Genomic DNA, 25388 nt, shown 5'->3' with positions numbered 1-25388 from the left:
AAAGCTGCTTTTTCTGAAACGTTAGCATTTATTCTTTTCTGTGTAATTATAAGGGTTGTAAGTTTTCCTCCCCACTGTAAATGTAAAGTTTTTCAACTTTAGTGTAGATTTTGCAGGGCTTTGTGGGACTAGCCTTGGTGGTCTTTAAGACACCACTTACTATTTCTGTGGATAAAATACGACAGGACTTCCTAGCCACTTAAATGGGCATTTAAATAACATGTGAATTGGGGACTATCTTTGCTACTTTGTGGATTACGTTGTGATTGTTTTTATGTCACTTAGTGTCAGCAAGATGACCTGGGCCATTTGTTCTCTACTTTAATCTCCTTTGATTAAGATTAGAATTCCCTCAGCCCCTGTGAGTCCATATTCTTATGGGAATTTAGTTTATGATGCTCAGCTGTTTTGTGTTTCTAAGAGTGATTGCTTTTTAAAAAATCTTAGTTATCTGGATAACTTCAAATGGCTATTATTTGTTATAAAAGCATTTTATTAATGGAAATTGAAAACATGAAATTGACCTCATATTCCTACCATACTAACAGAAATTTTTCCTTTGAATTTTAGTTTTTATATAGTTTACTATAAGCATAATGAAGGCATATTTGTGAAAAAGGTAGGATATATTTAATGGATTCTTCATAAGGAATTGGGATAATCTGGCTGTATTTCTTTTGTGAATAATTTAATGGACAAATTTATTTCATTGTAAAATACTATTTTCATTGTTTAAAGGGGGATTGATAAAAGTTTTGATTTCTATTATGTTCCTTTTTTGTGGCTAGTAGTAGACCAAAGGAGAAGATTTTTAAATATTTGATTTCTCGTTTAAATTTTTATTTTTTGGCTGCGCTGCACAGCTTATAGGATCTCAGTTCCCCGACCAGGGATTGAACCCCGGCCACAGCAGTGAAAGCACCGAATCCTAACCACTAGAACACCAGGGAACTCCCAAATATTTGATTTCTTAACTTGTTATATTGCCCTGAAAGATTTTTTGATTTATTTTAAAAGTGGATTATAAATTGACTTTATTTTACATTAATGTTTTTAGAGCTACTTGTTTTCCTACTTTTAATGAGAGGAAGGAGATAAAGATTTTAGTGTATGGGACTAAAGAAAAAGGTGGCAAACAAGATCCAAGTTAACTGAGAAGTTAGAAACTTGTTTTAAACATAACGTGAAAAAAATAACTATCCAAATGCTTTTAAAAAGGAAGGAGGTGTTCACCTGACCATTAACTCTCCCCCCTCCCCAAATTCCTTCTCCAGGAAAGGGGGGCTATGCTAATTAATAGTGAATGAGACTATCGTACATGTGGTTGACAGTTCTCATAGGAGTGATGTTTTATGTGTGTATGTACATATGTAATTATGATCATCCCTTAGTATCTGCAGGGGATTGGTTCCAGGAGCCCCCTCTGATACCAAAATCCAAGGATCCTCAAGTCCCTTATATAAAATGGCATTGTACAGTGACTGAAGTCAGCCCTCCATATCTGTGGATGCAGAACCTATGGATACAGAGGGCTGAATGTATTTTAGTTTGAATTCTGATGGAAATAGAGGAGAAAATGAGATTTTGGGGAGAAATTTCTCTGACAGTAGGATATGGGTAAAATTAAATTTTATATTTACTGCTATTCCTTATCTGTTGTCAGTGTAGCCCTGCGATTAAATTGACTATAATCTGAATATAGTTAGAAAAATCTGTGAATCTCCTGGCGAGAAGAATGGTTAGTTTATATTCACTTGCTAGAGTTCTATGAAGTCATTAAAAATAATTTCGTAGACTTTGGTAGCACGAGAAAATGCTTTTAAAAGTGTTTGTCAGGTAATCAGAATACCAAATGATGTAAACTATGAATGCAAGTATGTAAAATATGTAGACATACAGAAAAAGATTGGAAGTGCTCAAGCAGTAGTTATGTTATAGTAGTGGAGTCAAGGTTAACTTTTTTCTACTCTTTAAGTATTGTGTTTTTGTGAAAATAAAAGGAAAAAATCTGCTAGAGAAAAGCATTAGAAGTATAGTTTTCTTAATCATTATTGATGTTTATAATAATTCCGAGAAGTAGGAAATACGTAGATCTTCCCCTAGAGAGTCTACCTTTCATGTTCAAGAGACTGTGTCATTATACTCTTTCTTTTATGTTTGACAGATTTCCAGAAAGCTCTTTATGAGTTATCATACCATGTCATTAAAGGAAATCTAAAGCATGAACAGGCATCTAATGTTCTTAATGACATTAGTGTAAGTATATATATGTTTTTTAAATTTGATAATTGTTACATATTTCTTTCTGCCTTTGATGCAAGGATCCCTGAAGTGTATAACTTGTGTTTCGTTTTATTCAAAATTATAATAGTGAATGTTTTAAGATAATATTGGTAAGCCATTGTTGCTAGACAGAAATATAGGTATTTTAATCTTTTTCTCTGGTTGTGAGTAGAGCAGGAAATATTATGTAAGCTGGGAGGGCAAAAAAAAAAAAGCTCCTATAAAAAAATAATTTGATTAGACTGTTCTCCCAGTATAGCATAACAAGGCATTTTCTTTTGTTTGTGGTTATGTTTAGAAATTAAATGTATTTTAAAAATTGAGGATTAAATTATCTTAAATTGAGGTTATATGATTCTAATGTTCACTTGATGCTAATTTTCATGTTGTTTGTTGTTTGCTTTAGAAAATAATAACTAGATTTTCCCCTAACCTTTAAGTGGTTATTCTGTTTCACTCTTTTATTTATTAGCGAATTTAAGTTAGATTCAGACCAGATACTTTCCATGGTTGTTTGGTATTTGAATTGAAAGATGAACTCTCAAATTGTAAGGGTGTTTATTGTAAAGCAGGAGTTAAGTTTCATTTTATTACAAGTGGTGTATTACTCTATTATTATTAGGCTGGGTTTTATTACACTTGTATAAATAAAATTATCTGCCCAGTTGAGAACAGCTTTCATAATAAGTATTATTGAGGTGGTACCTGGAGTTTCTTGATGTCAGTATGAATTTCCCCTGTGCTGCTTTAAGCTTCTGTGGCCTTTTTCTTTGTATGATTTTTGTGCTTTCCTGAGGATGCTCTTAAGGACTTTCTATGTTTAGTAGTTGTGATTTTTTTCCCCCATCATGTTGAGATGTATTTGAGCAGTAGAGGTTCGATATGAGTTTCTCTTTTACCTCTAAACTGTCTCTATCTGATTAGCTTGTGTTGGAGTAGTCTATTTCTTCAACAACTAATATTCCATGTTTGAAAACTCTTGTCTTGCTCTATTGTTTTGGAGCACTTGCATTCAAGTAGACATAGCCAAATTTCATAGCCCTTAAGAAGAGACTAATGTCTGATCGGCAATTAAGGTTATTTCATTCTGTAAATTGGGCATCAGTATAGGGTTTAGTGTGTTAATGGAATTTGATTCTAATACTTTTTCCATTTATTGAAAATGAATAGTCCAAATGAACTTAATGTGTGTTTTGTTCTTACTTAGCTTCCCTTTCTTTGAGTCCTTAGTGATATATATACTTCTGCAGCTGGATTCTTTGTCGTGGCTAGATTCTCATAGTCCTATATTGCACTGTCCCATATCTTAGCCACAGAAACAAATCTTGTCTGTCTCTTACAGCTACCAGTTTTTCCTTTAGAATTATATTTCTTTCCTTTACTCTCTGAAAATAGGCTAATTTTAGGGTTGCTATAGTGCCAGCAAACTAATTGCAATAATTGAACTATGATCCTTACTAATGGAAAATGGCTCTAAAATTGGGTGTGGGAGTGGGAAGTCAGGAGACAAATCTAGGATAAATGCTGAAGTATTCATCCAGAAATGAGGGGAGAGTTTCGGGTCAGTTTCTCCAAAGGCTGCAAACATCAGTGCATAAAGAAAATAAAGATAGATTTTTTGGTAATTATTTTCATCTTCATATTGCATTTTTTAGATTTTTGTTCTGATAATACTATGATTTTTGCATAGATCAGTGTTGACTCAGGCATGAGCACAACATTTAAAGTTTTAGATGAAAAATGTACCATATTTAACAGTCTTGCTTTAGGTAGGTGTAAGGTACTCCAAATTCCAGTGGTTTCTGACATGAAACTTCACTGGAAAAATGTTAACTCATTTGTGTTCTTTATTATTTCCTGAGGTGCTTGTTTTAAGTTTCTTTTTTTTTTTTTAACACAAGTTATTTCATGGTAGACATTTAAACATTTTTTCCAACCATTATCTCCCTCTTAATTTTCTCTATATTATGAAACTTGAAAACTTTTATTATTTGTCAACATAGTGGTATTAGGGTTTTGTTTTTAAGTTTTACTGAAGAGTGTTATTCTGAAACCATAATAATTGCTAGTGTGCTATTCTAGTATTTACTATGAATAATTGTATTTTTTAAAATTAGGAATTTCATGAGGATATGCCCTCCATTCTTGCTGACGTATTCTGCATATTAGGTAGGTATTAATAAGCCTTTATTTCACCTGTAAAAAGTGTTGTTTGGTAAATTAATGTACTGTGTTAAATAAAATGCTTTCTTTCAAACTAAGGATTTTACAAATGTTTCTACAAATCTAGAATATATTGGTTTTTTTTACTTTATAGGGAATATATATTATAAGTCAAATGTGAGTACAGTTACTATTTATAAGCTAGCTTTAAATAGTTTTAGTTTATAATTCAAATAGTTTGAGTTTTTCAGAATGTATCTTTATATAAAATTGAGCTAAATTAAGTCATTTCAAGTAAAAAAAACCCAGGTTTTCTGAGGTTAAGTTAGTCTGAATTATTCAGATTTTAGTAACCACATAATATTATTCAATGCAGATTATCAATGAATGTCAGAATCTCAAACTTACGATACTCAAGAGGTATTTACTTTACTATTGTACTCTTCTGATTCTTCTTAATTTTAGAGAGAGCAAGAAGAGCCAAAGTAATCAAAAGTACTTTTGTTTTGAGGATGAGAAACCAGCTTTGGAAATAGCAACTTCTCTATTTGTCCAGAATAAATAAGAATTCATGCAAGATAAGAAAGGAATATTTCTTTGACTTAGAACAAAGGGTAGTGTCCCTCCATGGGAGGCATGGATTTAAAAAATAATGTATATTACAAATATATTTCTCTGATTTTAAATCTGAATTAAAGTATCTTTGAGCACAGTTTTCCTCATCAGTCTTATGCATTCTGTAACTTTGATCTGTTAGAAAACATTACCAAACATTATAATATTCGCTTTAAAATATGACTTCTCCTCTGAGAGTTTGTCAAGCTGGAATGAATTATTTTAGCTCGTTAATCTTAACTCTTAGAATTAGATAGGTTACTTAAATGTCTTACTGAGAATCCCAAATTTGATTGCAACAAATCTAAATGTCTGGTCCTTGATCCTTCAGGACGTTTAAGATTTTATAACAACAGTAAGGTTGGGAACAGGTCAAAATGTGTGTGGACCGTGAGTGATAAATGAAAAGACCATTGATTGGTGACCGTTATGTCCCCTTTTTGTTTTGTTTTCCTGGCGTAATTATTAATTGTGCCTTCTTTCAATCTTCAAACTATCCTGGTTTAGATGATAAAGTATTTGTTCATGCTATCTATTGGATTGATTGATTTATGCCAACAACAAAAACCTTTTAAGCTTAATTTTTAGAGCAGGCACTAAAGATGTTATATTATGTTACTAATAAATATAACACGAGACAGGTTTCAATTTAGAAAATTGTTTGTTTTTACTATAAATTTTTAAGACTTAAAGAGTGATTTGTAGGTACCATTGTGTGGAAGCTGTTGTTCATTGATAGTGTCAGGAGTACATTTTATATCTTTCTTTGGGTAATCATCAATTATCAGCTTACTAGTAAGTTCTAGTAATTTCTTTTTTTTAATTGACTTATTAGGATATATTTTCCCTTCATAGTTATTTAGTTATATAATATGAATTATTATTACAAGTCATGGCTTTTTACTAGTAACATGAATTCATGAAGATGATGTTTGGTTGCTCTTGGGAAATTTCTTTTAGCCTATCCAGTCCATTTTTACAAGCAAGATTAGGACGGCAAACTTGGAAAGAGAATTTCCCTCACCTGCCCCCTCACTCACGTACCCCCACCCTTGGCAGAAAAAAAATGATCCAAGGGTGACCCCAGACCAAGGTAGGGGAATAGGAGTAAGAACGCGAGCTACCTCTAATAATAATGATGATGATAATTATAATGATGATCACAGTAATAATAATGTAGGTGCCATTTTGGAGCACCTTCTGTATGTTAAGCATTTAATTTCATTTTAATCCTCACAGCAATTTCTGTAAGGTAGAGATATGGATCAGAAAATCAAAGCTCAGAAAAGTGATTTTTCAAGGCCACACAACTAGTATAAGGCAGGGTTTGAACCTGGGTCCTTTTGGTTCTAGAGTCCATGATCTTTCTAGTATATCATGTTCTCTTTCTTATATTTTAACAGTTAAAAGAGAAATCAGTGCTGTACTTTCCTGGTTAAGATAACAATATCCTTTAAAAGATTAATCATGTAAGGGTGAGGGGGCCTGAGAGCTATATTAACCCGAAAGGAGAGTCTGATGTGACTTGATGCACTGATGGGACCTCTGAGCTGGGTTAGGTGGTTGGTGATACTGGGCCTAGAGTTGGAAATGGCTGAGGGCTTTTTAGGAAAATCAGAGGGAAATTAAAGAAAACTTATTAGGTGCTGATTTGGGGTTGAGGAGTCAGAAATAATGAATGAATAATGAATAATGAATGGTTTCATAAGTTAGAACAAAAAGAATAAAGAAAACAGGGAAAGCATAATTGGGATAATAGAGTCCTATATTGATTATTGAGATAGTTTAGCCAAGAAATTTACTGAGGTCCCATTAAGCATTTGCTAACATGGGCAGAACCCAGAGAGTTGTATCTTAATCAGGTCCGATGGCTAAGAGGAGAGTAGACTTTACTTGAAGAGGATGAACCTGCTACCCAAATGCTCTCATCCTGGGGACTTTGGAGGTAGATCTTAGGGACTGTAGGGCCTTTGAAGGTAGATAGATATTGGTTAAAAGAATAGGCCCACTTTAGTCCTGACCCCTCAAGATCAGTATCCTTGAAGTTCTAGGCTGAGGAGGGACCAGAAGACTAGATAATGAGGAGACAACTAGGAGTCCCTGGAAGGGATTGTTGAGATACACACGGATTAAAAGTCTTATTGATAGATTGAGATTGTACTGCAATTTACATTGTATAAATTACACCCCGAAATTCCCTTAATACGCTTGAGCTGACTGTGTGCTTAGCTGTAGTGGCCAGAATACTGGGAGATGGCACTGTCCAAGAAGGAAAAGTGGAGAAGGGCCAGGAAAATGTGGATGTGTTTAATGGTAGGTCCTCTTCTCTTTTGATTCTTAGTGATGGCAGTAGAAAGTAAACTGAAGCAAAGCAGTTGTAGGATGTCTGTCTGGGGGAGCCCTGGAACTCTTAGAGGGCAATTTTTATTACATCACTAAAATCGGTGCCTTTTTCTATAGCACATTCTAAATATGAATTGACTTTAAAAATAAGGTAATGGTGTGTAATCAGTTAAAACAATAATCCTGAGATCAATTTTGTAATCCTGCTAATCCTGGTTGAAGTTTTTGATGCTTAGCATTTAGAGCTAATTGTTTATTTCCTCTATATTTTAGATCAGAAAATTGTTTGACAAATTTTTTGAATAATGTACTGAAACTCAAGGAGGTCTCTGTTTTTAAAAAAAAAATATTTCGGTAGGAAGAAAATGAAAATCTTGAGTGAAGTTTTGTTTGCTGACTAGAATTGTAATTCAAAATAGGATGTTAAAAATATCTTTTAATACAGTTTTCATAGAGTTGGTGACCAAGTAGCTTGGTTAGAACATGGTACCAAGGTGGCCAAAGTCAAGGGTTTGATCTTCATGAGTAATAGGATCTTTAGTATTAGAAGAGATCTTTGTTGTCACCCAGTTCAGCTTTTTACCTTAGCATCTCTGACATGTGGTTGTTTAAACTTTGCTTGAATGTTTCCCTTTTTTTTTTTTTTGGCCGTGCTGCGTGGCTTGTGGGATCTTAGTTCCCCAACTAGGGATTGAACCCTGGCCCTTGGCAGTGAAAGCGCCAAGTCCTAACCACTGGACCGCCAGGGAATTCCCAAATGTTTCCATTTTTGAAAACAGTATTTTTTGGAAGCTTTGTTGCTTGCAGTGCCTTAGCACATAGCTCCATAATCAACTTACCATTTTATGGATATGCCGTTGGTCACAAGGTCAGTTTTTCAGTATCAGGAGAAATTATAAGTATTTATAAATTATAAGTATTTATAAATCTTTAAGTATTCATATGCACATGAAGGACTGCTTATGCTTACCACAGTTTAAATTTTTTCCCCAAATTCAGAATGAGGCATTTTAAATTTAGCTAGTTTTAAAGAAAACAGGTATCGTATTATAGTTCTGGAGTCTAGAAAAATCAAACTTTCATCTTTCTTTTTCTTTGTCATTATAGATATTGAGACAAATTGTTTAGAAGAAAAAAGCAAGAGAGACTATTATACACAATTGGTATTAGCATGTTTGGTAAGTTTTAAAAAATACTTTCCATTTCTAAATTTTATGTGGAATGATTGTAATCACAGATAATCATGTTAATGGAGGAGGATATTGACATTCAGTTGACTATTCATTATAAGGTGAGATTTGGGTTTTGAAATGGAATGCTTTGTAAAATTAGACATGCTAATTTTTTTCTACGAAATAGGCATGCTACCATATCACTTAAACTATCTATGCATAGAAAACCTTTGGTGATATTCCTGACCTAGTAAGTTCCTAACTAAGGAACAGGTAAGCATCTATCAAGTGAGTAGAAATGATATGGACAGCTTTTAAACTGAACAATTTTTCATAAACTATTAGGCAAGGAGAAAAAGAATGGAGGTAGTTTAAAAATAATTAATTCTAGAGCTCATCATAATCATTGTCTAGCAAACCATTTTATGTTCATAAATTTAAAACCAAGGCGGAATGCCATTACTCAGACCTGGAAGAATGTCCTTGTCTTTGCTGCAAGGACAGACAATAGAATTTGACTTAAACAGTAGAAACCAGAGAAGGCTGAAATGCTGCATTATCTTAAAGAAAATTCAGTTGACAAACTCAATTTTAATCAGAATTACATCTGTAGTTCTTGTCATTTGTAGGTTGTGTACAGCATGACATATAATTTTTAGTGAATTTTTTAAAAGCTGTATGTTTCAGTACTTGGAGAGTCATCATTTTTGTTAGATTGAAGTTCCAAGCCTTTTAATAAAGTTGTTGATGTATATATATAAGGTGATTTTACTATTCTTATTTGGGGAAATTATTTTGAATATGTTTTAAGATTGTGAGTGCATAGTTGGAATGCTGAGGAGTAAATGGCCTTTAATATTTTTTAATACAGTATTTAGTTTCAGACACAGTTCTAAAGGAACGCTTGGATCCAGAAACATTGGAATCGTTAGGACTTATCAAACAATCACAGCAATTCAATCAAAAGTCAGTTAAAATCAAGACAAAACTCTTGTAAGTACAAGTATTTTTATGTTGCAGATCAAGTACCTGAGCATGTTTTTTAGTTCTCATGTTGAATACTAGAAGTTTCTAAAGGCGTTTTGAAGATTTTTGTTGTTGTTGCTGTTAGCATGTGTCTTGTGTTTTTTCCTTTTAAGAGTAGCCTATGGTTATTGAGTCAGCAGTGAACTTTACCTGTGTGAAACCAATGTTAATTTTTTTCCATGTTAGAAGTTAAAATAATATTCAATGCTTTTATTACTACCAATAAAATAATTTACAACTGTGGCTTTAAGGTATATTCTTGTCAATGATGGAAATAGTGTTATGTTATTAGCGATATCCTTTCCTTGTGTAATTAACATTGGGGTGTCCCTTAAGAATCACTGTTATTTTCTATCCTAAAAGATAGACAAAGAGGTAAACTTTCAACAACTGTTCTTATGATTGTTTTATATAAGAGAGTAAGAAAATTCAATGAGAAGAATACAATACTCTTATGCAAGCTTGTTAATTGAAATTAATTTTATCTGCTTTATGATGTTTAATTTCAGTTATAAGCAGCAAAAATTTAATTTGTTAAGAGAAGAAAATGAAGGTTATGCCAAGCTGATTGCTGAATTGGGGCAAGATTTATCTGGAAATACTACCAGTGATTTAGTCTTAGAAAATATCAAATCTTTAATAGGTAAGACGTATATCTATATATACTATGTGTTACTAAGATAAATTTTTTTAACTGTTGAAGAATATCCATAAAGACAAAACTAGTGCATTCCCTATAGTTTTTTGTTTTTAAATTAAGAAACGAGAGAAGTGTCTAGCTTGTACTTTTAAGATTATTATCAATAATAAAAAAATTTGGGATGATATTTATAAGAAATCTTTTTGTTACTCTTACCTTCGTGTTTGTATTAGTTTCTGCTCTCTAGTATTTCTATCTTTAATTTTTAAGTATTTTCCAATAATTTTATGGAGGGCAGAAAATAAGTAAGCAAATATGAAACTTTAATAAAATCTTCGGTGAACTCTTGAAATGTGGAGATGTTTAGTTCTTTTGAACTTGATTTTAAAAATACCGAGCAACTTTGATACACATTTTATTTTATCTTTACAACAGTCTGTTAAAGTAAGTGCAGATGTTGTAAAAGTGTAACAAATTGGAAAGTGTTAACTTTCCCTACCTTTTAAATAGAATTTCTTTAGCATTGTTCTTTTTATTTGCATTGAGCATTTGGAGGAAATAGTTGGCTTCTATAGAAAGGAGGAATGAATGATAGAAAAATAGGGTACTCCTGATTTTTCAAGAATGGAAAGAATTTTTGCTATTTGTTAGGTGTTATGCTATCTCAGGGAAGATTTTGCAACACCTAGATGTCTTAAGTTTTGAGACCTGTTGGAAAAGTCATATTTCCTGCTTCACTGGTTATATTTTAGAGGATGCTTATGCTCAATTCTCAGTTCTTTCTCTGTTTTTGAAATTTATGGATGAGAAAGAGAGAGGAGGTGTCCCAATCCTTATCCCCTTTCTCCAGTGGGGACCCAGATAAAACCAGATTTACTACAGTAATTTTTGTTTTTAGCTTAAGCTTTTGGTGGCCAACAGGTATAGAGGTAAGGAGCTTTTAGTTTAAATTTACCCTTTTCTTTGAAGTAAGTCTAGTTCTGGCAGCTGATTTAGTCTCTTTGCTACTTTCTTCCATTGTCAAATTAACACCAAGACTGGCAGCCCTCTAAGGCTGCAGGTCTCTTGCTTACCTGTGTAGCAGTGACCCATTAAAAAAAAAATCCTCCTGTAGGGTTTCCTTTCTGTTCTTTCCAGGGTAGGCTCTACATTTTTCCTGCAGAATTTTGATCTAGTTTGAGATGTTTGTCAGTACTGCCTTGCTATAAGTTTGTCTTTCCTTATATACTGCCATGTACTCTCTTAAGATGGTATTCCCCACAAAAAAATTCTCTGCTGTATAAGGTTCTCACTTTTTTTTTTTTTTTACTTTATCTGCTTATTTGTTGATATCTCTTGTCTGTCCTTGTTTCTTCTATTTTTTTTGTCCTTGTGAGTTTATACTTTTTTAGTCCTTTGTTATTTTGGGAACATTTCAAAGAGGGATTTTCTTGAAAGTGTGCTTTTATCTAACTGGGAAAAATGTATGCTGTGTACTTTCTTTTCTTGAACTATGTCCCCATAGAGAACAGGTTATGTTACTGTCTCTGAAGAACAGTGTGACAGTCACAACTGCAAGCTCATAACTCACATGGATATTCCATGAGTATAAACAATTTGATTTCTTGGGCCAAACCTCTGTTCTAGTCCGTCAGGTGTACTGCAAAGCACGCTAGCCCAGAAACACTCAAATGCCACCTCCTCAGTGTAGCCTTATATGGCCACCCCCCACCCCGACACTCCCTGTGGTTCACTGTCTTTCTTCTGAGCACTTAACACCATATAATGTGCACCGTATTTTATGCCACACCCCCACTGGAATGTAAGTAAGCTCCATGAGGACAAGGGTTTTTGTCTGTTTTGTTTAGTACCTCTAACCTCAGTGCCTGGTACGTAGGTGTTGGATAAATACTCATCAAAAAACGAATGAATGTTTCCCCCTTTCTAGTAGAGTTTATAGTGATTCTTAGCCTCTTTTCCCTGACATGGAGGATTTGAGAAAGTTCATCTTCCTGGCTTAGTGTTTGTTTCTCTTTGGCTAGCTGATTCCCTTCTCCCCCATTGTCTGAGAAAGGAATTTTTCATTGACATTAAAGTTGAGGTTAAGACTTCAATTCCAGTGAGTACTCACTCTTTAAGAGGTAGAATTTATCGGATTCCCCCTCAATGCAGACTTCAGGTAGGCCTTGTCTCATTTGTCCAGAGCAGTTCACTAACATAGCATCCTGCTTTTCATGGCATCTTTGGATGAGTTTCCTCTTGTTTATTCCCATTGCTTTCTCTTTAGGAGCAACCTAGACAGATAATACCGTATACAAAGCTATCTGAGGTCTGATCTCCTTCACCAGCCATTGGCAGAACTGATATCTGGTTTGGGAGGCATGCATTTTTTAAAAAATAAGTTTATTTATTTATTTGGCTGCATTGGGTCTTCGTTGCTGCACGTGGGCTTTCTCTAGTTGTGTCGAGCAGGGGCTACTCTTCGTTGCAGTGCACGGGCTTCTCATTGCGGTGGCTTCTCTTGTTGTGGAGCAAGGGCTCTAGGCTCGCAGGCTTCAGTAGTTGTGGCACGTGGGCTCAGTAGTTGTGGCTTGCGGGCTCTCTAGAGCTCAGGCTCAGTAGTTGTGGCGCACGGGCTTAGTTGTTCCGTGGCATGTGGGATCTTCCTGGAACAGGACTGGAACCCGTGTTCCCTGCATTGTCAGGCTGATTCTTAACCACTGCGCCACCAGGGAAGTCCCGAGGCATGCATTTTAGATACACTTATATTTCAGGGTACTTGGTCTGATCAGGAGAAATCCTTATTTATCATTCTATAGTTAAAAGGTGGTCATTTGCTCCCTAAAAGATTCTGGCACATCGAAGTGTTTATGTCCTAAATATAATAAACAGTATATCCTATCAGATAGCCTTGGGCTGTTTACTGCAAGAAAGCAAGGAATAGGAACCATTATGAGTCTGCCTGGTGTTTGTCTGACAGTAAGCTTGAAAAACTTAATAGGAATGGATAGTGATTATTAGTCCCTTGAGCTGCCATATCATAGATGCCTCTCAAATGATCCCTGCATCAAGATGGCAAAAAGCATCTTTTAGAAATTAGAGGAAAGGATATCAGAGATGGACTCTTTGGCCGTGCCACGTGGCTTGGGGGATCTTAGTTCCCTGACCAGGGATTGAACCTGGGCCCTCGGCAGTGAAGGCACGGAGTCCTAACCACTGGACTGCCAGGGAATTCCTAAAGATGGACTCCTTTGATTGCTGAACTAAACTATAAGCACTCTACTCTTCTGAATGCCCTTCAAAAAAGTAATAGCTAGGTATTCTTTTATTTCTTCTAAATTAGTGGTCAGCAAACCTTTTCTGTAAAGGATGAGATAGTAAATATTTTTTTCCTTTGTGGGTCATATGGTTTTTGTTGCAGCTACTCACTTTTGCCATTGTAGTGTGAGAGCAGCCATGGACAACATGTAAATAAACGAGTGTGTCTGTGTTCCAGCACAACTTTATTTACAAACATCGAATGGATTTGACCCATAGGCCATGGTATGCTGATCGCTGCTCTAAATCAGAAGTTCTGGCTAAAAATTAGTCATGGAGCTAGCTTACTTGAGTTTGTTTGTTTATTTATTTATTTATTTATTTAGCTGGCTGTGCTGGGTCTTAGTTGCGACACGTGGGATCGTTGCCATGTGCAGGATCTTTGTTGTTGTGTGTGGGATCTTTAGTTACGGCATGTGGGCTCTTAGTTGCGGCATGTGGGATCTAGTTCCCTGACCAGGGATCGAACCCAGGCCCCCTGCATTGGGACCGTGGAGTCTTATCCACTGGACCGTCAGGGAAGTTCCGAGTTTGGTTTTGGAGACTGAAAATGGTTCTTCCTGGTTTTGGGTTTAGTGGTCCAGGATCTTTTTGGCCTTGGCTCTCTGATCCTTTCCTTCTCACCCAGAATCAGAGCCCTCTTCACCAAACCTCAGGACCTTCATTTGTCGCCTGGTGTCCAAGATTGTAGATTTGGCTGGAGATGGGGAAGGGTGGGGTGAGAGTCTCTCCTCCTTCAGTCTCACAGGTCCTCTTGGTTGCTTGTTAAGTGACCAGAGAAACATTAAAAACAAAATAAAATCCCAAGTCAAATGATTTTATTCTTTGGTAGATTATGGGACATTTAATCACTTTGACTACATTATCTTGAGTGTACTTAGTATTTTGTCTTTGGATCAGTATGGATATAAGAGCCATTAAGCCTTGAAGCTTCTTATCTTTTTGTCAACTCTCTCCTATCCCTTGGAAAGGGAAACCAGTTGACTGCTTCCTTTCCCTAAGGTTTTGCTTTACTGGAGTTTCTTTACTATACACTAGTTATGAAGAAGTTGTTTATCCCTACTATGAAAAAGAAGACAGCAATTGGTGTTCTCAAGCATAGTTGTTTTTACAATTATACTTTTATTTTGTTGGGTGCATTTCTCTGCATCTTGGCTCTCTGGTTCTTGCCTTGAGATGTGCAGTGTTTTGCAAATACTATTTCTTAGAAATGGTCTAGCATAAGTTATTAGCCTGTTTTAGTCCATTCAGGCTTCTGTAACAAAATACCACAGACTGGGGGGCTTATAGACAACAGAAATGTACTTCTCACAGTTTTGGGGGCTGGAAGTCAAAGATCAGGGTGCCAGAATGGTTGGGTTCTCATGAGGGCCCTCTTCCGGGTTGCAGACTGCTAACTTGTTGTATCCTCACATGGTAGAAGGGGCAACGGAGCTCTCTTTTTAAAGGGCATTAATCTGATTCATGAGACTATGCTCTTATGACCTATTCACCTTCCAAAGGCCCCACCTCCTAATACCATCACATTGGGCATTAGAATTTCAACATATGAATTTTGGGGGTACAAAAAACATTGAGACCATGGTATAGCCTGTTTCTAAAGTAATTCTACATGCCAGAGCCAGATCATGTCCTTTTGTTCAAAACATGGTTTTTCTTTGTCTTGTAAGGTTTATTCTGTCAGGAACATGATGGTTGACGCTATCATTCTGTTTTCTTGTCTGAAATGTACAGGCTGGACATCTCTTCCAGTCATGTTTACAATATTACCTTGGCCTTTTTGTTTCTGTTAAGAATCTCAATTTGACCTATTCTTAAAAGAACCATTGTCACTTTTATCATATTTTTGACCTCTAGTTGCAATTACTTGCTCTAATATACTGGCCATCTTGTCCATCTTTGGGGAGCCTTCAGTTACTTTTCAGTGCATTTTTTCAAAGATGTATCATCCAAAAGGTGTGAACTCTCCTCAAGGGTAGGGAAGGCATTTTATTAATCTCTGTATCACAAGCACCTGGCACATAGTGGGTAGTTATTTAATGTTTATTTAAATGAAGGAATGAATCCATGGCCATTACAGGTCCACCATTTAAAAATGTTTCCGCTTCTGATGTGATTCCCTGTTTGTTCCTCAAAAGGCATGTGTGTGTGTATATTCCTTAATGTAGCTGGTGGTAGAGGTAGGGAGCTAGGCTTATGATCTATCTCAAGATCACATGACTGTTGATGCTTGGGCTGGATAAAAGCCTTTTTTAAGATGTTTGAGCACAAGAGTGTCTGTTCTACCACAGCTGCCATTAGAAAAAATTATTTTGGACATTTCAAGCTTACTTATTGTTCCTAAAATCTTGTATGTGAAATAGCTTAACTGTTATTTAGCAAATCTCTAAGGTTTTAAAAATGGTTTTCTAAGTCCTTGGTTTGGCTACTTTTTCCATATTATGTAGCATAGGTCATTCCAACTGATTGGACTAACTTATGGCACCTGAGACATATAATAGAAAATTCCTAAGCCAGTTTTTCTTTTGTGAAAGATACAAAGGTTGTTATCTATTATAAATAAAAGTTGCATCCCTTTTGTGTAGGTTACTACCTTAAATTGCCTCTAGAAAGAAACTGGTAGTTAGTTGACTGTACAGATCACTGTTAAAATAGCCTTCATGGAATAATACTGGTTAAACAAAACATAATGTCAACGGTTCATATTGTAGCACATTGAAAATATAAACTTTAAAGCAATGTGAATGAAACACATTTCCATGTAACATGTTGCTGTTCTAGTCCTTATTCACAAGTTTTGTGGATGTAGCATAATGGGTAATTATAAGCCAGCCATTTTTTCAAAAGTATATTCAATGTATCTTTTGTCCTCTCTGACAGAGTAGAGCATTATTCATTTTTATTTAGTTGATTGAACTTTTATATTTAATAAATATAGGAGCAGTTATAAGGTTGGAGAATTTGCTAGATCTTCCATAATCTGTTGTCAGTGGCTTTTTTTCCCATCTTTATCTAGGCATAATTGATATACAATAAAATGTGCATGTTTGAAGTGTACAGTTTGAGTTTTAACACATGTATACACATGTGAAAACATCACCACAATCTAGATAATGCACATTTCTATCACTCCCCACCCCGACCCAGTTTCCTCTTGCCCCTTTGTATTTCATTCCCCCCCGTACTTCCTCTTTTCTCCTCCCCAGGTAATCAGTGATCTGCGTTCTAAACTATAGATTAGTTTGCATTTTCTATAATTCTTTTATAAATGGAATCATATAGTGAGTTTTTTTTTTTTTGGTCTGGCTCATTTCATTCAGCATAATTATTTTGTAATTCATCCATGTTGTTGCTTGTATTGGTAGTTCTTTCCTTGTTATTGTTGAGTAGTATTCCACTGTATATTCTACAATTATACTGTACTACAGTTTGTTTATCCATTCACATGTTGATGGATATTTCAGAGTGTCCTATTATAAATAAAGCTGCTGTGAATATTTGTGTACAAGTCTTTGTATGGACATAGACATTTTTTCTCTTGGGGTAAATACCTAGGAATGAAATGGCTGGGTCATATGGTAGGTGTTAAGTTTAACTTTTAAGGAAACTGCCAATTTTACAAAGCAGTCGTACTGTTTTACATTTTATATTTCCACCAGCAGCATTTAAAAATTCCAGTTGCTATTTTGGAGTCACTTGTACATACTCCAAGTCACTTGTGCCATACTTTTTTGGGGTGCAAGGACAGGCAAAAATATTTAGAAGTTTTCTTCCCAGAACTTTAGATAAACATCTCTTTGGAGAATTTATGAAAGTCTGGAGCTCTTTTCAGTAAGAGATGATCACTGTGTTGGTCCTTTCTTTCCTTAGTATGAGAGAAATGGAAGAAAATGTATTCTTAACTTTGCGTTTCATAAAAAGAGGAAAGAAATACTTCTTGTATTTGGAGAGTTTGGTTTTCTAAGTGATTGCTAAGATACTGCAAATTAGACATTAGTTTTATAGCATTTAATATACTTAAGTGTGGAGATAATAGAAGTAACTCTGGAAATCATTAATAGGATATATAAGAATTTTCTTTGAAAAATCCTCTAAGTCATCCATAAGGTATAGTGTTTAGACCTAACATCTCTCCCTAAGTTAACACAGTTGTTCTTTTTCCTCCAGCGTTAGAAGAAATCAGTGTTTATTTGCTTGCCCCAGATGAAGTGGTTAGCTTGCATTTAGGGACTATGCCTAATGAGAAATACGTAATTAAAAATACTAGAATTCCATTCAGCTTGATGCACAAGGCATGAGGGAACTGATATAAACTGAGGGAACAGCCGATTGATATGCTCACTCTGGGTCATAAGCATACATTATATTGAGAGGAATGGTGGGTGGAATTGACTATATCATTTAAATTCTCTCTTGTTTATTTTGCTATATGTGAATGGTTGCATTCTCAAATTAAATGCACATATGATGTGACTGTGCTATAATATAATTATGGTAACAGCTGAAGCTGAATGCAAATAGAGGTAATAATGTATTAAGAGTAGGGTGGCTGATAGGAATGTTTATTAAATTCATGTCTATTGGCCCTTTTTAGCTTACCCTAGGAGATTAGCAAGGATAAGTAGCCATCGGTACCTATTAAGTGCTTCTTTCCCTTCCCTTTCCTGCTATACGTAGATTGTTTTCTTCCTTCTCTGTTTGCTTGTGTTTTGTCCCCAACTCCTTGTATTCTCACCTCTTTAGTATTAGCAGTATACCTGTTTTCCTTTAGAGTGCTGCCCAAAACTATGAATGTACAATTACATTTTGTAGTTTTGTTGTATATGTAAGATAAACTAAAAAATGATTATAAAAATCATGTTCTACTTTCATGAACCTGAACTTTTAACTCATTTGTCAACATTCCAAACACTTCTGCATAAAACATAAAAAAACCTTTAGTTGCCTAACTTGTAAGATGTATTGTTTGATTTTCATATTTTGCTAAGAATTAAAAATGTGAATCTCTTTCACTAGCGTGAGTAATCAAGAACTGATGAGATGATGTGGCATAGAAGAAATTTCACTTGACTTAGTGTCACAGGTCCTGGGCTCCAGCCTAAGCCCTGTCATTAACCCACTTTGCAATCCTGGGCAAGTCATATTTCTCAGCTGTAACATGTGGGGAGTAGCCGTGATGACCTTGAAAATTATGAAGATTTCCCTCTGGGACAGGGGAAGCAAACTTGTAAAAGAAGTTGTTTTTAAAAACATTTTTATTTTATGTATGTTGTCCCTGAAGGTTAATGGCTTTTCTAGAAATTATGTATAATCACTTTTGAATTTGTGTATATCTCATCTGTTGCAGGATGCTTTAACCTGGATCCCAATAGAGTTCTGGATGTCATTTTAGAAGTGTTTGAATGCAGGCCAGAACACGATGACTTCTTTATATCTGTATTAGAATCTTACATGAGTATGTGTGAACCGCAAACACTGTGTCATATTCTTGGGTTCAAATTCAAGTTTTACCAGGTAAAGAAAAATATGTGTGTGTGTGTGTGTGTGTGTGTGTGTGTGTGTGCGCGTGTTTATGTGTGTATGTATGTTAATTTTGTGATTTTATATGTAAAATTTAATTTGAATTTTATTTCTTAATGACTGGTTTCAGCTCAGCCATTCTAGCAGAGGGGATAGAAAAAACTACATTAGTGGTATGAATGATGTGATGTGAAAGCCTAGAAGAAAGCATAATACATTTTTGCCTTGAGAGAGATGGAGTCAGGGAAGACTTCACAGATAGAACCTTTTTTAAACCTGGTCCTTGAAGGATGAGTAGGTGTTTGTTGAGAGTTGTCTGTGCAGAAGTAACAAATAGTGTGTCAGTGAAGATGTGGCAGTATGAATGTACGTAACATATTGAAGAAATGGTACATAGTCTCATGTGGCTGGATTGTAAGATGTGGGGAAAAGAAGGGACAGGAAGTGAAGTTGGAAAGGTTGGCACAACTTTAGATTGTCAAGGGCCTTGAACACTGTGTTGAGTTAGAATTTTATTGTACAGGTAGTTACCATTGGAATTTTTTATGGATGTGAATAAATTCTTGAGGCATATCTTACATCATTTTTCACTTAAACCACTACAGTAGTTATCTTGCAAATCTATGCCTCTGATTATTTCTCTTTCAATCCACCTTTAATATTATTAACTACTGTTACATTCTGAAAGATATCTAATTGACTCACTGCTTAAAAACCTTTGCCTGCAGGATGAAATTCAGACTTCTAAATGTGGCAGAAAAGGCTCTTCACCATCTAGCCCCATTCTTTCTTTCTAGCCTCATCTTTAATGATTTTTTCCCTCAAACCTCATATTCTAGTCATATTCAATTACTAGCCATTTCCTGAACTTAGGTAGGGGCATTGCTATGTTTGGACCTCTGTTTACATACAGTTCTTTATAACTAGAAAACTGTTCTTACCCACCCCCTCTCACCTATCTTTTCTTCATCTTGTAAACTCTTATTTATTCTTTAAGATCAAGTGCTACTTGCGCTATAAAGTTTTGGTGGGCACTTCACCCGTGCATAATTAGTCACTTCTTAAACTCTGTTCTCATAAAACTTGACACAGGCTTCTAGCACTTATCAGGTTATATTATAATAAACCATGTCTGTCTCCTTTGCTAGGTTGTTAGTCATTTAGGATGGTCTATATTTTACTAATTTCTCTGGATTAATTTATTGCTTAGCCTATAGTAAATGTTCACTAATTACTACAAATGAGTGATCTATGTTTTAGGAAGATAACTCTCTGGATAGCATGGAGGATTTTAACGTAATAAAGCCTCTGTTGCCTTTTTGGTATAGCTTTCCTAATTTGTCTACCTGCCTGGGATATTCAACTAGTCAAGAAATACTCATTTATTGAGTTTTTAGGGTATGTTGTTGCTTTACTAAGCACTGAGGATACTCTGGTAAAGAGTGTCTATTCCTGTCCTCTGGAGCTCAAGTTCAGCATAGTAAGACAGTTTTCTTTTAGGATTCTCAAATATATACCACCTACTGCCTTTGCTTATCTTCAGTTTTCCATTTCTCTGGAATGCTCCAGAAGAGAAATTAGATCAGAACTAAAAGCATATAGCTTTTTGATACCAAACAAGATGAATGGCAAGGTTTTGGGGCAAGAGCATTTCACCTTTGTTCAAAAATTAGTGATGGCAGACGTTCCTATTCCTACCAGTAGCCAGGGAGTCCACTCTTAGTACAGAGAAAGAGAAGTTCAAGTGTTTCATCACATTTTAAGAGGCACCTTGATTGCTTTGGGTTTGAGAACATGAAGCCAACTGCTGAAGTGACAGGGTAGCTGAAATTTAACTTGGGCATGATTAATTAGACTATAGGTTAGGGCTTTGGAGACTGAGGGTTTCAGAGCATATTGCAGTGAATATGGATGACCTACTGCTTCATATCAAGTATTGTTGAATGTGAGTTTCAGAATTAAAAATTTTTATATGAAAATATTCCTCATAATGGTAACACTTTTTGAGCTGAATTAAAATACCCATGGGGGTTGACCAATGTTAGGATGATCGTTTTTTTAGTAGATCATGGGGCCTTTGTCTTATATGAGAAATACCCAACCAAGAAACATTTGATTTAGAAATGACCTATTATTGGGAAGAGTAACCCTTGTATTGCTCTGTATAGCACCATTCCCTTATTTCTATTGCCTGAGCTATCTTGTTTTGAGAATCTGCAGTCTTAAGGACCACTGCGGGCAGGGGAAGAAATGTCAGGGATTTTAGATAATTTGTGGTCTTGGGAGGTAAAGTAGGAAAAGCCATGAAAATAAAAAACTGCTTAGGGCATGTCACCTGGGGAATTGGCTCCTAGGCGTGTATGCTCACCCTGTGTATTGGTCCCTTGCCTAACTCCACTCCCCCCTCCCCCCTCCCCATCACTACCTGAAAATGTTTACTCCCACTGACCATAACCCAGGTTTTCACCAGTTGGAAATTATTTGGATTAACAGGCTTCTTTTAATTTTTTTCCTTAATGCTTAGGACTTCTAGGCAAAGGTAATTATTTCTGCTATGAAGTCAGTGAGAGTGATTTTAATTCTGGTTTCAACCTGGGGTCAGCTATACTGGATGTTTTGACTTGGAAGGGTGGTACGGATGTAAACAGTTTTAGGGCACATGACCAATTTGGAAAATTGGGCTGGTACATCTGTTTGATTCTCCTAACAGGGATTGCTACAATAGAGGGTTTAGGGACAGCATGAAGGTCAGCACAAAGGGCAGGAAGAAAGGAGTACTAGAAAGTATGAGGGTATTGAAAGACAAACTTGGCTGGAGTTGTCTTGCCACAGGAAAGAGGAAGGAGATGATGACTCTCACCCTTGATTTCTGGATTCAAAACACAGTAATAGTAGTAATAGTACCATGGTCAGGCACCGTTATAACCCAAAATTTATTCATTTAAGAAATATTGACTGAGTACCTCTTATGTGCCAGGTAGAGTGTTGTGGGTAGGAATCAGGAATTCAGTTTTGGGCATGTTAAGTTTGAGATACCTGTTAAAGATTTAGATATCCAAGTGGAGATGTTGAGTAAATAACTGGATATTTGTTTTTTTTTTTAAACTTATTTATTTGTTTATTTTAGTTTTGGCTGCATTGGGTCTTCGTTGCTGCGTGCTGGCTTTCTCTAGTTGCGGTGAGCGGGGGCTACTCTTCACTGCGGTGCGTGGGCTTCTCATTACGGTGGCTTCTCTTGTTGCGGAGCATGGACTCTAGGCACGCGGGCTTCAGTAGTTGTGGCTCGTGGGCTCTAGAGCACAGGCTCAGTAGTTGTGGTGCACAGGCTTAGTTGCTCCGTGGCATGTGGGCTCTTCCCGGACCAGGGCTCGAACCCGTGTCCCCTGCATTGCAGGCAGATTCTTAACCACTGTGCCACCAGGGAAGTCCCAATAACTGGATATTTGGATCTGGTGTTCTAGAGAAAGGACTGGGCTAGAAATAGAAATGTGGGTGCCAAAAGCACATAGATGATATTTAAAGTTGTGATACTGGATGAAATCATCAAGTTGGATATAGAGACATAAGAGAACCAAGGGCTGAGCCTTGGGGCACTCTGATGTTAAAGGGCCTGGGAGAAGAGGAGGAACCAGCAAAGGAGGTATAGAAGGGACACATACATATAAGGAAAGAGGAAAACAAAAAGAATATAGCATCTTGGAAGCTAAATGGAAGAAGGAATGATCAATTCTGTTAAATATCTCTGATAGGTCATTTAAGATGAGGACTAAAAAATGGTCATTGGATTTATCAGCAGGGAGGTCAGAACTAGCCATATTTGTAGAGTTTGGGTGGTGTTAAGAGAGAATGGGGAGAGTGGTATTGGAGACGATGAGAACAGACAACTCTGTAAAAGAGTTGCTACAAAGAGGCACAGACAAATGGGGTGATAGCTGGTAGAGGAAGTGAACTCGAGATTTTTTTTTTGAAGATGGGAGAGAGAATACATTTATATGCTGACGGGAATGATTGAATGGAAAGGAAAACTGGTGATGTAGGAGAAAGGAGAGAATTATTGGATCAGTGTTCTTGAGTAGGATAGAGAATGCAGTTTATGGCATAAGTGATGGATGGAGTTTAAATAGGAGCATAGAGAATTCATCTGTAATAACAGGTGGAAAGGCAGCATATGTGGGTACAGTTGTTGGTAGGTGGGTAGATCTGATGGTGAGAATTTATAGAAGTCCTATTGATTGCTCCAGTTTTCGTGCTGAAATAGAAAGCAGGGTCATCAACTGAGAGAGGATGAGAAAGGAGGTATTGGAGCTTAGGAGAGAAAGTAGGAAATAGTTGTGTAAGAGAGTGGGAGAGTGAATGGACAAGAGAAATAGAGTATGATTGGCCAGCAGTATTAAGGACCCACTTAAGGGTGGATGTGTGAAATTAGCACTTTGAGGAGTTGTAGCTATTGGTAATATTAAAGTTCAGGATATGGAGTGAATGGCTGACATAGGGTACAGGAGATCTTTGGAAGAGTGGAATTCAAGGAACTGAGAGACCAAGATGATGGAAGAATCACTAACGTGTATTTGAAAATCTCCAAAAATTAAGAAAGGAATAGAGTTGGAGAAAGTGACAGTGAGTCAGAAGCTAAGATCATTCATTGCTAAGTGAAGAGCAGTGACCCGGGAGTCCACAGATGACAACAATAGGACATAACTAAAAGTGGCAGAGTAGAGAACTCCAGAGCTCTGTCCCTTCATGAAAACAACTAATGAACTGGCAAAAAAACTGAATCGACTTTTACAGAACTCTGGAATTTAGTAAAAACTTAAAACAACTAAGGAAAGGTTTGGTGAAGAAAGAAGCTGCTGTTTGGGGTAAGAGAGCACTGTGATATTTTAAATTGCCTGCCTACTATCCCTCACACCCAGATTGATGGTGGCTGTGAGGATAGAAGTCTGCACTCCTAGTACAGATTGCTAATGCCAGAGGATATAAAGAATTGTTTTCAAAGAATTCAGCCTGTCTGGCTGCTACCTGAAGGACTGGTGCAAGGGCCTGTCTTTCTTTCGCCTGATTGGGAGCATCCCTAGGGCTGGGGTGGCTTTTGCCAAAAACATTTGAAGACACAACTATTGGCTTTAGCAGTCTGGAGTAAGAGACAACAGTCAGACAAGCAATAGAGAGACTGAAAGCCTGGGAAGGAAGAAGTTGGATAAGGAGATACACAGGGGAATAAGGGCTTTAGAAAAATTCCTGTATGTACCACGGAATCAGAAAAAAAAAAGGCCAAGCACATGCCCAGAACTGGATGCATGCTCAGAAAAGGGCTGAGAAGACCCTAAGCTTTTTCCTCTGGCTGGCCTTTAGGCTCTACACAAGCAGGAAGTGAAGACTAAGGCAGAATTGTAAATGGCCCGGCTAAGTGTTGAGGAGTGCCCTAACATAGAGCCAATGTGCAAAGACTGGAAGAGTATTTTTTTCTTTTTTCTCTTCAGGCCTTTAAGAAATGCAAAACACTAGCTGACCACTAAGCTAAAAAGAAACAGATTTCAGTGGCCACACACAATAATAGTATAGACTTTACAAAATGAGTTTAGAGAAGTCACTAAACAAACAACAAACCACAGTAAGCAGCATCAACAAATCCCATAGAGGGGGCAGAATCTGATTTTCAGAGTTGCCACACAGTATTCAGTATTCAAAATGTTCAGTTTTCTGCAAGAAATAATGAGTTATGCAAAGAAACAAAGTAAGGGTCATTCATAAGAAAAAGGAAATTAATAGAAACTATCCCTGAGGAAGCCCAGGCAATGGACATCCTAGATAAATAATTTAAATCAACAGTCCTAAATATGCTTATTATCTATAGGAAACCATGGGGAAAGAACTAAAGAAAACCAGGAAAGCACTGTCTCACCAGACAGAGAATATCAATAAAAAATACAGAAATTATTAAAAAAAAAAGGAACCAAACAAATTCTGGAGCCAAAAAGTGTGATAACTGAAATGAAAATTCGCTAGATGGGTACAACAGCAGATTTGAGAAGGCTGAAGAAACAATTAGACAACTTGATAAGTTAATTGAGGTTGAAAGGAGCAGAAACAGAAAAGAATGAAGAAAAATTAACAGAGACCTATAGGACACCATCAAGTGTACCAATATGTGGGGAGTTCCCTGGCGGTCCAGTGGTTAGGACTTGGCGCTTTCACTGCCGTGGTCCTGGGTTCAATCCCTGATTGGGGAACTGAGATCCTGCAAGCCATGCAGGCGGCCAAAAAAAAAAAAATACACGTGTACCAATATGTACTTTATGGAGTCCCAGAGGCAGAGGAGAGAGAGAAAA

At 36.3% G+C, this 25388-nt stretch overlaps 1 protein-coding gene across 10 annotated transcripts in view; it reads left to right on the top strand.

The window, feature by feature from the left end:
• THOC2 (THO complex subunit 2) overlaps positions 1 to 25388 on the top strand; it is a 105499-nt gene that overhangs the window by 16662 nt on the left and 63449 nt on the right. For 6 of the 10 annotated variants that reach the window (XR_009006607.1, XM_057537825.1, XM_057537829.1 and 3 more), the window contains exons 3-9: positions 2165 to 2256; positions 4401 to 4452; positions 8512 to 8582; positions 9448 to 9569; positions 10112 to 10245; positions 18887 to 19053; positions 22187 to 22237. Coding sequence is in view for 9 of the 10 variants with exons in the window: in XM_057537825.1 (XP_057393808.1) it covers positions 2165 to 2256; positions 4401 to 4452; positions 8512 to 8582; positions 9448 to 9569; positions 10112 to 10245; positions 18887 to 19053; positions 22187 to 22237 (689 nt within the window). In the remaining variant the exon portion in view is untranslated. The remainder of the gene's footprint in view (positions 1 to 2164; positions 2257 to 4400; positions 4453 to 8511; positions 8583 to 9447; positions 9570 to 10111; positions 10246 to 18886; positions 19054 to 22186; positions 22238 to 25388) is intronic. The other 4 variants (XM_057537831.1, XM_057537830.1, XM_057537828.1 and 1 more) reach the window with 1 other exon arrangement.

Source organism: Balaenoptera acutorostrata, chromosome X (genome assembly GCF_949987535.1).
Source record: "Balaenoptera acutorostrata chromosome X, mBalAcu1.1, whole genome shotgun sequence".
Taxonomy (NCBI): Eukaryota; Metazoa; Chordata; class Mammalia; order Artiodactyla; family Balaenopteridae; genus Balaenoptera; species Balaenoptera acutorostrata.
Note: the sequence above shows the minus strand (reverse complement) of the source record. Positions and strands in the feature narration are given on the sequence as shown.